Source organism: Molossus molossus, unplaced genomic scaffold, assembly GCF_014108415.1.
Source record: "Molossus molossus isolate mMolMol1 unplaced genomic scaffold, mMolMol1.p scaffold_m16_p_9, whole genome shotgun sequence".
NCBI classification, from domain to species: domain Eukaryota; kingdom Metazoa; phylum Chordata; class Mammalia; order Chiroptera; family Molossidae; genus Molossus; species Molossus molossus.
In genome coordinates this window covers 4,543,572-4,558,548 of record NW_023425403.1, presented here as the reverse complement: position 1 = coordinate 4,558,548, position 14,977 = coordinate 4,543,572, and the positions used below count along the sequence as shown (strand labels likewise).

The 14,977-nt window shown below is 47.7% G+C and overlaps 1 protein-coding gene across 1 annotated transcript; it reads right to left on the bottom strand.

The window, feature by feature from the left end:
- Positions 1-896: 896 nt before the first annotated feature.
- On the bottom strand, positions 897-12,287 carry SPCS3 (signal peptidase complex subunit 3). Its single transcript, XM_036250638.1, has 5 exons — positions 12,047-12,287; positions 10,044-10,117; positions 6,478-6,554; positions 2,413-2,528; positions 897-1,617 (listed from the first exon to the last, which is right to left on the bottom strand). The coding sequence occupies exons 1-5, from the start codon at positions 12,187-12,189 to the stop codon at positions 1,485-1,487; spliced, it is 543 nt and encodes a 180-aa protein (XP_036106531.1). The 5' UTR covers positions 12,190-12,287; the 3' UTR covers positions 897-1,484.
- Between the last annotated feature and the right edge of the window lie 2,690 nt (positions 12,288-14,977).

Below are 14,977 nucleotides of genomic sequence, written 5' to 3'. Positions count from 1 at the left end.
CCCCAGGCCACCGCGCCCCCGCCCCGCCCACGCACAGGCTCCCGGACGCAGAGGCCGGAGGATGGATTGAGGTGCTTCCCCCTAGCGAGCCCGACAAGTCGGCTGCCAGCTCGCACTGCCGTTCGTGCCCCTGGGGGCAGCTGGCGGGGCCTTGCAGGGCACCTTGCGGGCAGCCGTCTCCTGTGGCCGGCCCCCTGCCCATTCCGGAAAGAACTCGTTAGGTACGACCACATGCCCATCACGTATTATCCTGTGTTCAATCTCTAAATTACTTTTACACATTTGGATTCTTGTACTTTGAACAGAAGTAAAATTAAGTTATGCAGACTGAAGCGAGCTGTCACCTCTGTGACAGGGCCGGGTCACCTCCCCACGGATGGCAAACTCCGCTAGGACACCCGCAAGCGTGTGGGGCCGCAGATGCGGTGGGTCACGTGCGCATGTGGTTCGCCTGGGGTCTGCGGGCGAGAGGACACCGAGCTGGGAGAAGCAGATCCGAGCTCAGGCCCCGACTCCCTTCCCTGCCGGCTGTGCGGAGCAAACCCGGCAGCCGCCTCTGGGCTCCGTCTGCCACCGCAGTGAGCTCCCGGCACCACTCACTCGTCAGCTCACTGAAGAACCGACAGTGAAATGCACGAGTGCTCGTAACACCAACACACATTACTACTGCCCCAGTAGTAATTCAAACGTGGGCCCACAGAAAATGTTAACAATTACCACTCGGTGGCACTAGGCATGCTCACTAGAACCGACGTCACTCAGGGAACCATGCAAACATCTCCACTTCCAACGGCAACACTAAGGACCACACAAGGCCGTACACAAAGGAACGTTCGAACACACAGCAAAGACACACATTTAGTCGACTTAAGAGACTGTAGGATGAGTTACAACGATTTACAGCATAGAAGGAGGTATTTATTCCTTAAGTGGAGAAAGTTGCTTGTCACCTGTAAGAAAACAAGCATTATGGGCCTTCCTAAGACACATGGACACAATCCCCACCCTCTTGGCTCTTCTGTAAACCAGGCTTCTCCCCAATGCCCACAGTAATGTCTCCAGGCCCGACAGCCCCGAGGAGCTCCAAGAGGCTGACCACCGAATCACACGCAGTGTGAACTGCTCAAGCCCAAGGCATACAACAGTTCCCGCAGGCCCACTGCCCCTGACGCTGTGGCCCGTCACGCTCCCTCCAGTCCGTCAACAATGGGAACACAGGGAACACGGCAAAGATAAACTGGACAACTCCTGTGGTGTAGCTTTCTTATTCTTACAATACTCCACTCTGGCGGCCTTCTTTTCCTTTGTTTTGATTGTAAAATTAAGTAGCACATTAACCTTCCCCTTCAAATATGCCTTCTGATGTTAGTTCTTATTAAAAAAAATTAACTTAACAACCAAAACCAAATGCAGATGCAAGGGAGGACATGAATGAGATACGATTTGTTAAGTATAAAAATATGCTGTTTCAAATTCAGAATAATTTAATAACTCTTCATAATTTCATAGGTATCTGGAAACGGGACAGACACGTGCCCTGATCCTGTCACAAGAGGTAGAATCCCAGCGTTTGGCACGACATTCCAAGACAGGGTTAAAGTGACATTCCTGTTTCCCCTGGAGAAAGATGAAACAAACAGATGTCAGCAGAAACACTTGCAGTTCAATAAAAACAGTTTAATTCAAGCCCTGAGGTGTCAGGTTATGTATAAGCAGCTACTCCTATCGGGAACCCTACTCTACACACAGAAGTTACCTGGAGTCTTCTAGAAGCCCAGGACACTGGAAAGGCGGGCCTGTACACAGGTGTCCGGCCCTGACCACCTGCGCTCACTAGTCTCCGGCGCTACCAACCCTAAGCCTAATGAGGACCACACAGGGCAACACAGATCGGAGTGGGAATCGAAGACAGTGCTGCGAACCCCAACTCCATCGTGTCTCCACGGGCAAACCTGAACACAGCTTTCAGAGTGGGAGAGCTAACAACGACCCAGATCGGTTGTTCTAGTTCCTTCACTCTGTGCAGGACACAGGTTCAGAGAAGTTAAGAGAACCACAGTTGTCTCAACCGGGCCGATGCGCTGTTTCCCCGGCAAGTTCCTCTTCCATCCCACGTGGCCTGTGCCACCGAGTCCCGCTCCCACGAGCCAGGCCAGCCCCAGAGCAGAAGCTGTCCGCGGGCTGACGGTCCACCCGGGGCTGACGGTCCACCCGGAGCTGACGGTCCACCTGGAGCCGACGGTCCACCCGGGGCCGACCTCAGATCCCCGCGCACAGCAGCGTCTCCACGCCACCTTCCCAGCCAGGCTGCATCTTCCTCTTCTACCCTCCAATATTTCCCTTTAAAAATAACAACCCATCTTTCCCTCCTTCAGATTCGTTAACTGAAAAAAAAGACAAAGAATTGCTCACTTGAGACCATTTCCATCGTCAAAGAAAAAATACTTCGTTTTCATATTTTTCAACAACAGCTTCGGATTATCACCTCTCAGAACAATCTTGTCCCAAAGGACAACTTGGTTCAGAGCCTGCATGAAGATGAAAATGAACTAGATTAGCTCAGCAGGAATAGCTTCTTTGTCACTTCAAATTAAAAGTATTGGTAAGCAAATAGTTTAATTTATTATCAATGAACCCAACTTTGAGGGGACTGCTAAAATCTTCAAACACACAAAATGGTAACAAGTGGATAGATATAAGAGGTAGGGGTTCGACCTTTTCTTAGAGAAAAGATATTTCTCTAACGAAAATCATTCTTTCTTCTAAGGCAACTATTTAGGGTCCTTAAATCTTAATACAAGATTTCAGACCTATATGCTCCCCAGAGTAAGGCCCTTGGAGAAACAGAAGGGACCAGAATCCCTGGAAGGAAGCCTTCTCAAATCCCTTCTCTGTCACTTTCTGAGCCTCCTGCAGGATGCACCCTGCGTGGAGCCCGCGAACAGTCCCATCACATGTCAACACAGGTCACTGTGGCCAGTCACATCAGCCGATTTATGTACCTCGCAGATTCTTCAATCACCAAGGATCACTAAAGAAATGAAGGCGTTTGGGTATATATATTTTTACATTAAAATAAAACACAGGCACATCTCTGTTTTATTATGGCAAAATTCTAGAAGTGAGACAACCTTTCAAGCCACTATTTTGACATATCATAAGCAAACTGGAAAATTAGGGGCATAAAACGGAGAGAAAACACATTTTTGTGATCACTACTAAGTCCCAAGAACTGTGTTCTCCCTGAACACCCACTGGCTTGTGTTGCCAACTGCGCAGCGTGCTGACTGAAAAGAAACGCAGAAGTTATTTCTACAGGAGGGTGCACATCAGCACCCGCGAGTCTCCTGACATTCGGCATAACCGTCACAACACAGAATCGGGGCGTGCCAATGTGAAATGATCTTCCACGTGTATTTATTCACTCACTGAAGCAATAATCTGTCGGATTTCAAATTGAATTAACTTACTAGTCATGCTGGGGTGAACTCAAACCAGAAATATAATTTAGGTATATCTGTCACCAAGAAAATGGCCTATTTATTTGAATGATTTGTTGAGACTTGTGGAATAATATGTGTGTTTCTGGTTGTTACTCTTATGTTCAGAAGAGCTTTTCCTGTTTTGACACTGTTGATTCTCAAGGGCAAGGTTATTCCGCCCACTCCTCCCAGGGCCTAACAAAATACCTGGCATGAAAGAGATGCTCAGAATAAACGACCTGCGATGAAATGAACGAAGTGCTAAAAACTACACTGAGCTAAAAAACCCAAAAAGATGAAGTTGGTTAATTTGTCATCCCTTGAAAGTGAATACACCTCAAATGAAATACAGAAGCAGACTCATTGCTAACCACAAATGACCTCCAGTCTATGTTGACAGCAAACATAAGGTACTAGGGTAGAGAGCACAGCTCCTTCCCCAGATCTCGCCTTGTGTTCTAATTCCCTTATCAGATTCATCCACTCTATAATTCAGGACCTAAGGTTTCTGTTTTGGTGAAATTCCGTACAAATAGCTCCAGCCTTACCCTGGCTGCAACAGAAGCCGGAAAGCAGACTGAACTAACAAATTTCCACCACAAACCAACAGTGTTTTAATATATTTTCACCTAATAGTTCAACAGCTTCTAATTATAAAACTTCTGATAAAACTCTAATTTCTGATTAAAAAGACTACCTTAAACTCTGGCCAATATGGCTCAGTTTGTTGGGCGTCATCCCATGTACCAAAAGGATGCCAGTTCGATTCCCGGTCAGGGCACATGCCCAGCTTGTGGGCTCATCCCCACTAGGGGGCGAGCAGGAGGCAACCGATTGAAGTTTGATTGAAGTTTCTGTCTCCCTCTTCCTGTCTCCCTAAAAACTAATTTAAAAACCTTAAAAAAAGAAAAGACTACCTTAAATACTCAAATTGGTAAATCCCATACAACTCCAAAACAAAAAAAATTCTCAAAACAGATATTTATTCATTGTATAGGTATGGCTTCATAAGACTATCCAAACAGCTCAAACCATGTACTATATATATATGTCTGGGTAACCAGAGTTATAAGCACAGATCACAAATTTTGTTAATTCAAATGTGTTGCCGTCTGTCTTTTTAATTACAGCTGTCGAGAGAGAATATTTTGCTCAGGGAACCCACGGCCGGGCGGCAATGCCACCTCCCATTTCCGCACACGCTGAAAGTCAACCACATCTTCTCGATTTGATCACTGGAAGTGGTCTCCAGAGGTTTTCGATCTAAAATTATTTTGAACACAAACCCCCAAATATGCAACTTTATTTACAAACTATGTACCTAATACACAATGTTATCAACCCTCAACAATACGAACATCTATAATAAATGTAAATGTGCATTGCAAAGAGTCTTCTTGACTAGTGTTGAATTTTCTCAGCCAACGTTTGACCAAATCTCTCTGGGTCCTTTCTGCTTAACCCTCTGCTGTGGCCGAGCAGCTCACAAGAGGACCAGACACACCGCTGAGCCAGGTTCCTGCTGCTGGCGTGTGCTGGGACCACCGGCGTTATCTCCAATCTGCGGTATCTTTGCAGGAGTCTTTTAAAGTCATTTTTCTGTCTTGCGGGGATCAGTGTATTTAAGATTAGACACTATGGCCCACTTAGCTGGGTACACACTGTGAAACCCTGCACAGTGCTGAACGTGAATGAATAGTGAATCCAGAGAGCACCTGGTCGACCTCTTGCCAACACCACTCCTCCTCCACCTCAGAGGATGCACGTGCTTTAGGAAACACGTGACCTCGCCCTGGCCAGTTTGGCTCAGTGGTTAGAGTGTCGGCCTGTGGTTCAGAGAGACCCGGGTTTGGTTCCCGCTAAGGGCACGTATCTCTGTTGCAGTTTGTCCCCGGCCCTGGTTGGGTCGTGCGGGTGGCAGCCACTCGATGTGTCCCTTTCACGTCGATGTTTCTCTCTCTCTCTCTCTCTTCCTCTCTCTCCCTACCACTCTATCTGAACAAAAAATGAAAAACTGTCCTCGGGTGAGGATTAAATAAATGAATAAAATAAAATATAAGCCCTGGCCGGTTTGGCTCAGCGGTTGGAGTGTCGAACTGTGGTCCGGAGAGACCCGGGTTCGGTTCCTGCTGGGGGCGCGTACCTTGGTTGCGGTTTGTCCCCGGCCCTGGTAGGGTTGTGCGGGTGGCAGCCACTCGATGTGTCCCTTTCACGTCGATGTTTCTCTCTCTCTCTCCCGCTCTCTCCCTTCCTCTCTATCTGAACAACAACAAAAAAAATTAAGGAAGCACGTGACCAAGCCGGCTTAGGGACTGAGCATGATGTCAGTCCACAGAGTTATGAGTCAAGTTTAACTTCTTTCCCCTTTCAGTTTAAATGGAGAAATACACAAATAGACTTGTGGTTTCCGAGGAGCTTAGAAGGTGCTGCACCAACCTAACATCAAGTCAAAAGGCCAGTAAACTGAAAAACTGCAACTCTGCTTAGATCCCTAAGAGAAGGAACAGTAGCTTGTTTTCTTTAGATACCGATGGACGTGCCCCATTCTGCACCAGGAGGCCGCAGGCTGCCACCGGAGACAGTGTTCCCCGGGACAGTCACCTCGCAGAGGTGTGACTTCCACTCCCCTACTCGGGTCAGATGTTTGAATATTTAAAATTGATATTTTTTTTCATGAAAAATAAGGTTACAGCCCTGGCCGGTTTGGCTCAGCGGTTAGAGCGTCGGCCTGCGGTCCGGAGAGACCCGGGTTCGGTTCCCGCTAAGGGCACGTACCTCGGTTGCAGTTTGTCCCCGGCCCTGGTTGGTCGTGCGGGTGGCAGCCACTCGATGTGTCCCTTCACGTCGATGTTTCCCTCTCTCTCTCTTCCTCTCTCTCCCTCCCACTCTACAAAAAATGGAAAAATGTCCTCGGATGAGGATAAAAAAAAAAAAAAAAAAATAAGGTTACATATTTACTAACATACTTCTATATATACATTATTTTTATACTTACATTATTTTTTGTTGAATATTCTGCTGATAAATAAAGAAACAACTGCTTAACATTCCAATCAAATATATTCTCTAGATGTAAACAAATTAAGGAATCTATAAATCACAAAGCAGCAAATAACTCTAAAACAGATCAGTTATTCTTAAGTACTCATAGCAATACTAATAGTAAAAGAGAAAAAAAGAGGCTGTCCAGAAACATACTGAGCCACTAATTCAATAAAAATATATAAAAGGTAAAAGAGGGCTTAGTTTCAAGCACAGACGGTTTCACTAACGTTTCTGAAGTATAACCAATCATCACAATTCAAATGTAATGATATGCAGACATAAACTAGGCTCAAGTAATTAAACCAAGTATGATAACTTGTATGTGGCTTTGGACACATGCCAGCAGATCAAACATCTCAGCCCATGAACTGCTTTGGTAGAACCGGCAGTGGGACACCAATTCGGTTTCATCAGTTTTCTAGAGTGAAAAAAAAAAAGTCACCAGGATTAATTACAAGACTGGGTCACTAAGAAAGGAACCGAGTAAACGTTTGGGTTTTATTATTACATGTAAATGGTTAAGTCATTTATTATATGTGTTTACATACTGATAGCAACACAAGTATGTGTATCCATCATTAATCACTATTTTAGAATTGAGAGGTCTAGGATAGCTCTTTTTAAGAGCAGGCACAATTTCAAGTTTCAGTTAGCAGTCTTAAAGAAAATCTGACTAGGTCACAAACTCTGACACCTAGCGTACGTACGGCACATGTACATGGCAGTTGAGATATCAGGCAATTTCACCATAATTGTCCACTCCGGTGATTTTCAACCAGTGTATTGCAATATTTTTTAAATTAAATTTACAGGGTGACATTGGTTCACAAACCGTCTAGGTTTCAAGTGTACAACTCAAACATCATCGCCCCAAGCAGTCTCTTTCTGTCCTCACTTCCCCCCTTGCCAACCTCCACCTTCCTAATGCCCCTACCAATTTCCCTCTGGCATTCTCCACACGGCTGTCTGTGTCTAGGTGTCATTTAAAAACATTTCTGTTGATTTTTAGAGAGAGAAGAAGGGAGGGGGGAACATCTATGTGACAGGCTGCCTCCTGCACACCCCTACCAGGGATCCAGCCTGCAACCCCGGCATGTGCCCTGACCCCAATCGAACCAGCGACCTTTCAGTGCACAGAATGATGCCCAACACCTTGAGCCACACGGGCCAGGGCCGTACATGCACTTTTTCATCCAGAGCCTCAATCTCTCTCCTCTGCCAGCTGTCAGTCTGTTGCATGTATCCATGTTTCTCTTTCTATTCCATATAAGTGGGATCATGCAACACCAGAATATTTAGTCAAGGGCACTGGCCTCTTTTCTGTTAGAATTGTCAAATTAAAATATGACAATAACCAACACAATAGCCGTCTGGTGTGAATGACTCAAAATTATACTTTTTTTTTGTAGATCAACAAAAAAACATATTTTGTGGTGGGCCACAGAACGTCAGTAATTAGTGTGTGTGCCATGAGCGGAAAGAAGTTGGAAATCGCTGCCCTAGACCAGTGCTGGTCAAACTGAGTGTGCGTCAGAATCACCGGGAAAGCTGATCAGACAGACAGCCGACCCCTGGCCAGTGTGGCTCGGTTGGTTGAGTGTCCTCCTGTGCACCGAAGGATCCAGGGTTCCATTCCTGGCCAGGGCACACACCCAGGTTTCAAGTTTATTCCCCAGTCTGGGTGCACATGGGAGGCACTGATCTATGTTTCTCTTTCACACTGATGTTTCTCTCTTTCTTCCTCTCTGAAATCAATTAAAAAACAAGACAAAGAGCCCAGCTGGTGTAGTTCCATGGATTAGACTGAGAGGCCCCAGTTCGAATCCCAGTCAGGGCACATGCCCAGGTTTTGGTTCGATCCCCAGTAGGGGGTGTGCAGGAGGCAGCCAACTGATGTGTCTCTCTCACATCTGTGTTTCTCTCTCTCTAAAAAACAAATAAATAAATAAATAAAATTATTTTTTAAAAATTTTCAAATTAAAAAACAAAACAAACAAAAAACTATATCCTTAGATTAAAAAGCAAAACAAGTCCTGCCGGTGTGGCTCAGTGGCTGAGCGTCGACCCTGCACCAAGAGGTTGCCGGCTCGATTCCCGGTCAGGGCACATGCCCAGGTTGTGGGCCCGATCCCCGGTGGGGGGCGTGCAGGAGGTGGCCAGTCGATGTTCTCTCTCATCGATGTTTCTGTCTCTCTCTCCCTCTCACTTCTTCTCTATAAAATCAATAAAGAAAAAACAAAACAAAACCAGACCGCTGAGGCCCACCGCTAGAGTTTCTGATTCACTGAGAATGGGGTGGAGCTTCATAGTTTGTATTTTTAACAAGTTTCCAGGTGATCTGATGCTGATGCTTCCAGGAATCATACTTTGAGAACCAACCATTGCCCTAGAGCAACAATTTTCAACTGGTGTGCCTTAGGGATTTCTAACATGAAATACCTGACTATTTAGCCAGGGGCACTGACCTCTGTTCCCTTAGACTGTCAAATAAAAAAATGACAACAGCCATCTGGTATGAATGCCCCGTCTTGACCTATAAACATATAGGTCATATAACAGAGTTGCATCTTATTGGTCTTGTCGCATAATAAGGTTGCATCCGATTGGTTAATTCTTGGTACCAGAAATCCGTATATACAAGTATAGGCACCCAGTTCTTTAAAAAGTTACTTTGGAGCAAAAAGGGTAGGTAATTACCATTATTATTATTATTATTATTATTATTATTATTATTTTTGTAAAGCAATCAAAATTAAACTTATTTTTTTGGTCAGACTGGCAAAAGATATATTTTTTGGTATGTTGCAGGACTTTAGTAATTACTTTATATGTGGCATGAGATGAAAAAGGTTGAAAATCACTAGTCCAAACACACGAAGCTACTACTTTTATACTAGAGATTTTTTAAATGATATGAACACTTACAAGCAAAGTTTAGTATACATAGGACTTTTCTCATGGTGTACTCTATTTCCTAAAAAAGTGCCCATAGAACTAATTTCTAGTCTACTTCTAAACCCAATAATTTATTTCTAAAAAATATGACTTAAAAGTAATGCCGTGGTAGTCACGCAGGTTACCCGCCCAGGCCCAGGCCCTGCTGCAGTGGTCCAGGCAGCTGCTGTACACAAGTTCAGACAGTTCAGCTCCAGAACCCATTTTAACCCTGGGTTTTCAAAAGGCAGTGAGATCGGGCTTCAGGTGGCAGAGAATAAACAGGCCAAAATGATAAGAGCTGTCAAAAGAGGAAAATTAAGATAAAGTATTCAAATCATCCCCATTTTAAGGCAACTCAAATTTTAACTGTTACGATTTCTCTGACTCTTGTTATGAAAATACTTATGAATGTTTCCTCCAGGTGTGAAGGAGGAGGTATCACAATTTCACTGATGAAAACATAAGCCTAGAAATTTCCAAGGTTTGGCTGGTAGTCATACTGTCCCCCAAATCACTAAACAACTTGCATGTCGTTATAAAACTATAGAAAAGGCAATGAAATCATTTCTTAAAGGATATCTGCTGTCACATCAAAGTTAATGAATCCCAGATCACTTCTTTCTCTAGGTCCAGTGAAGTCTTCTACATTTTTTCTAGAAGTAAAGATAAAGGTTTTAGCATCCCGTAAACATAGCACACAAGGAATTCCTTACACAAAGTGACAGACAGGGGAAACAGCAATTCCACCAAGAAACAAATGAAAAATCAGAGAAACCCATAAGTGTGAAATCAGGATAAACTTTCTCATTCAACATAAAAGTCGGTCTTCAGCTATGTTCATGTACCTCAAAAGAACCCCTAACAAAACCCAGGGGGAAATAAAAACTGCTCAAAGAGAAGTGTTGATACCTGACATCGGGCCATGTGCCAGCATGCGTGGGACAAAGGCCCCGTGCCTAAAGGAGGTGTGGGAAACCAAGATAAAAGGATGCCTACTTTTCACTGAGTGCTTACTGTGTGTCTGTGTCAAGTCCATTACGAATATTTCACAATTATCTCAAAGCCTACTCGTTGGGTAGTACTTCCATTTTAGACAAAAGGAAATTAAGGCCCAGAGTAGTAAGAAACTGGCTCAAAATGAACAAAAGCTAAGAGTTGTTTGGTGTTTACTATGCATCAAGCTCTTAAAAAAAAAAAAAAAAAAAAAAAAACGAGTTGGCAGGAGCAGAGCTCATTTGTACCCAAGGAATGATTTTTGAACCTAAAACATAGTATCTAACAAGCATCACCTTATCAAAAAAAAAAAAGCACGGGGGTGCGGGGGAGGGCGGTGCGGTAGTGATTGGCTGACCCGCTTGTTGGAGATTCTGACAAATCAAGAAAATTAAGGTTGAAGAAAGAGAGAACTTGTTGGAAGATGGAATACAGAAGAAAGATAGAACCAAAAGCAAAGAAAAATCCTACGTGTCAAAGAAAAAAGTGCTGGGGAATGAAAATTATCAAAGAAAAAAAAAAATAGGCAACGGCTAAATGCCCACGTCATTTCGAAAGTCTATTCCTGGCATTTTCGCACACTTATTCACGCGGCTGGCTCGTAAGACAGAAAAACCACGCCGCTCCGGGGAGCCCAGATGCCGGATTCCCCACGTGCACCCCTGCGTTCTCGCCAACTTCAAAGCAGCTGCACTGACAGCCACCGAGGGGCAAAGACCAACCCGGCAGAGGGAACGTCCCACGGGGCACACTCGGGTGGGCGATGGCCCAGCACCTGCCGCGGTGGGGATGGGGCGCGAGGCACCCTGCCGGGTTGTGGACGCAGGGGCTCGGGGCGCGGGGGACCCAGCCAGCGGGGATCAGGCGCGGGGAGTCGGGGCGCGGGGGACCCAGCCGGCGGGGATCGGGCATGGGGACTCGGGGCGCGGGGGACCCAGCTGGGAGGCGGGCGCGGGGGACCCAGCCGGCGGGATCGGGCGCGGGGACTCGGGGCGCGGGGGACCCAGCCGGCGGGGATCGGGCGCGGGGAGTCGGGGCGCGGGGGACCCAGACGGCGGGGATCGGGCGCGGGGACTCGGGGCGCGGGGGACCCAGCTGGGAGGCGGGCGCGGGGGACCCAGCCGGGAGGCGGGCGCGGGGGACCCAGCCGGGAGGCGGGCGCGGGGGACCCAGCCGGCGGGGATCGGGCGCGAGGGACCCAGCCGGCGGGATCGGGCGCGGGGACTCGGGGCGGGGGACCCGGCCGGCGGGATCGGGCGCGGGCGCGGGCGGGGGCCGGCGGGCGGCGGCGGGCGTGCTGTTGTGTTGCTCCCTCATTGGCCGGGCGTGGGCGGAGGGAAGTGAGGAACAGGAAGGAAGCGGAGGCACTGACCTGGGCTCCACTCAAAATTAAAATTTAAGAGCAAGCCCGGGAATCTGCGGCGGAGGGTGGGAGTCGCGGCACAGCCCGCGAGGTCTCCCGGGACGCGTGGCCTGGGGGCCGGAGGCCGCGCAGAGCGGGGTCCCGCGGCGGCCCGGCCTGCGCCCCGCCCGCCCCACCCCGGCCCGGTGCAGCCGCCCGCCCGCCGGCCGGGCCTCGCCGCACTCACAGCATGATCCGCGAGACGTGCAGCCGCACCGGGACGCTCCGGTCTTTGAAGGCGGTGGTGATGAAGCAGCCGAAGGTGAGCGCCGCCATCACGCTCAGCGAGAAGGCGAACAGCGAGTTCGCCCGCGACAGCACCGTGTTCATCGTGGCCGTGTCCCCGGAGTTCTGTCGCACACGCACACCCGAGACCCCGTTCCGGCCGCGGACCGGCTCCCTGCGATCCGCGCCGCCTGCGCTGCGCGCGTTCCAGGGGCGCGCGCCGCCGCGGCCCCGCCTCCCTTCCGGTCCTCCGACGTGAGCGCGCGCGCGCACCCGCCGCCCGGGACACACCCACCTGACGGCAGGACCGCGCCGACCGGCAGAGACAGGGCCGCGCGCGGGCCCGCCCCTTTTTCCGGCCTACCGTTGCCACCAATCAGCGACGTGCAAGGGGCGGGGTTTCGCCACGGAGACCCGCCCCCTCCGAAACTCCGCCCCCCGCCCTGCTGCCCCACCTCGGGTGCCCTGGGTTGTACTCCCTCCTTTCTCGGTGCTTCGGTGAGGTGGTCCGGCGACGCCTGTATCTCGTTGTTTAGCCCTTAAAAGCGGCAGCCCAGCGAGGTAGTGTGGAGTGTGTCCTGACGTGTCGCGATTGGAAGCGGCGCTTGACGCCGCGCTGGGTCTCGCCTTTGTCAGATGTGTCCGAGTTGGGTGAATGGAGCTCCTTGGAGGGGGAGGGGCCGAAGAAGCCACCGCCTCCCGGCAGCCGCCCCGGCTTTCCGCCGCCGACCTGGGACCCCTGCCTCCCGGAGGCAGCCAACGCGGTTTGGGACGTTAACGGCTGATGCTGTCGGTTCCAATCGCGGCACTGAAGGTGGCATTGCCTGTAACTGACCAGCTTCACTGGGTTCTTAAGACCAGAGGTGACCAATGGCAGTGACATCGCCGCACAGCACGTGCGTAAGGATTCACCGGGAGCAGGGCAGCAGTCCTCGCTTTCCCGTGCAGCCGGTGCCAGTCTGGGACCTGGAAGGCCCCGTCTGCAGGCACCTGTCCCTTCCACAGCTAGAGACGTCTGTCATCGTAGCAGAATTGAGAGGCTCCAGGAATTTGCTCACATTCATTTATTTTTAAATTTTGTGCTAATAAACCAAGAGAGATTACAAACACCTGGCCTAGAAGATGGTCGATGCAAACTGGAAAATGATGGGCTGACCCTGATGCTGGCTCCTGTCATCGTTAAGGAGCCCCTTGCTTCTTTGCATTATTAGCATTCACTTCATTTTGTGCAGCCATACAGTTAGGATTATTTTTTTTATATGTTTTTTATTGAGTATTTTAGAGAGGCAAAGGAAGGGAGAGGGAGATAGAAACATCAACGTGAGAAACATCAGTTGGCTGCCTCCTGCACGCCTTCTACAGGAGCCCTGACCAGGAATTGAACTGGGACCTCTCAGTCCACGGAACAATGTTCAATCCACTGAGCCACACCGGTCAGGGTCTTACAGTTTCTTTTTGGGAAAATTATATAGCAGGCATAGGGTGATGTTTTCCATGCACATTAAAACTGTTATATTCTGTGTATCTAGAATTGTGCCTGCATCACAGTCAAATCTTCACATAAATTAATAAATGAGTAGGAAAACCCATTACTGCTACCACAAAAAGCTGCCATTTTTTTATTAAACAAATTTATTTGACAAAATATTATTTGTGCCAGAACATAATCTAAGAGACAGTACACAGAACAATCAAAATTTGCTGCCCTAAGAGCTCAATTCTTTTTTTTTTCCTTATTAATTCCTTTATTGTTTTTTTTTTAATTTTTTATTTTTTTGTTACAGATATTTCTCCTTTTTTACCCCATTGGCACCCCCCTCCCCACCCCACCCCCGCCACATCCCCGGCTTAGTTGTCCATGTCCATGACAGTTAGGATTATTACTGAGGGCCACTTGGTGCCAGTTCTAGCCCTGGGAGTACAGCACTGAAAAGGGAACAGCCCTACCGCATTTGAATAGAGCCCGGTACTGAAAAAACGGAGAGGCCCTTAGTTGAATTTAAAACCTAAATTTTTATATTCCAGACAGCCACAGTTTATTCACTAGAGCAACTATTTATTGAACGCCTGCTGTGTTGCAAATGATACAGAGATGTACAATAACCACTTTCTACCCTCTTGGAGCTTATAGTCTAGTAGACTCGATAAAATAAAGATATAAATCTGAAACGTGAAACATAAATGCCAAGGCAGTTACAGAGAGACTTGGACTTCAGAGGAGGAGGAAGTCACATCTGTGGTGACGTGGTGCAAAGCAGTGTACGTAGAATATTTTACACGATGCCGAACAACATGGGTTAGGTATTCTTATGGGTGAGTGAAGGGAAAGGATGCTCAGAGATGTTGATGTCCAGGAAGCGTATTCCAAAAGCTACAGTATGGGTATGTCTAAGAGATACCCAGTAGTCTGGTCCATCGAAACAATGTACTGTATGTATAAAGGGTTAGGCAGAACTGAGGCTGGAAAGGTAAAGCAAGGGCCAAGAAATGCAGGGCAAAGAGTTGGGACGTTATGTCACAGGAAATTACACATTAAACCAACTGGAAGCCATTTGTAAGTTATATGTAGAGAGTAGATGAAAAAGGAAGACTGATAGGACATTTCAGAGACAAAAACCTGTAGACTAGAGACTGCTGAGTAAGGGTGGGGTCTGCAAAATAGGGAGGGAAGTAGATTGTGAAAGTACAAATAAAATCAATATTGTTATGACAGCATGATTTTTTATAAACGGAACCAAAAAAGCATATTGCTTTAATTGCTTGGAAGGGATATAGGGTTGGATGTGGGGTGGTGGGGAGGGCGGGGTGAGAAGTCTCTTTTTACTCCATCACATATATTTTTAAGATGCTTGAAACTATACAGTTTTGTATCCTGCTTTTTCCACAATATGAT

Bases quoted from the DNA above. Each gene is read 5' to 3' on its own strand.
- SPCS3 (XM_036250638.1), bottom strand. From the start codon at position 12,189: ATGAACACGGTGCTGTCGCGGGCGAACTCGCTGTTCGCCTTCTCGCTG. The intron at 2,529-6,477 runs GTAAGTATAAAA...ATCTTCATGCAG, and splicing joins AATATTCAACAAAAAATAAT to GCTCTGAACCAAGTTGTCCT. The intron at 1,618-2,412 runs GTGAGCAATTCT...ATCTTTCTCCAG, and splicing joins GACGATGGAAATGGTCTCAA to GGGAAACAGGAATGTCACTT.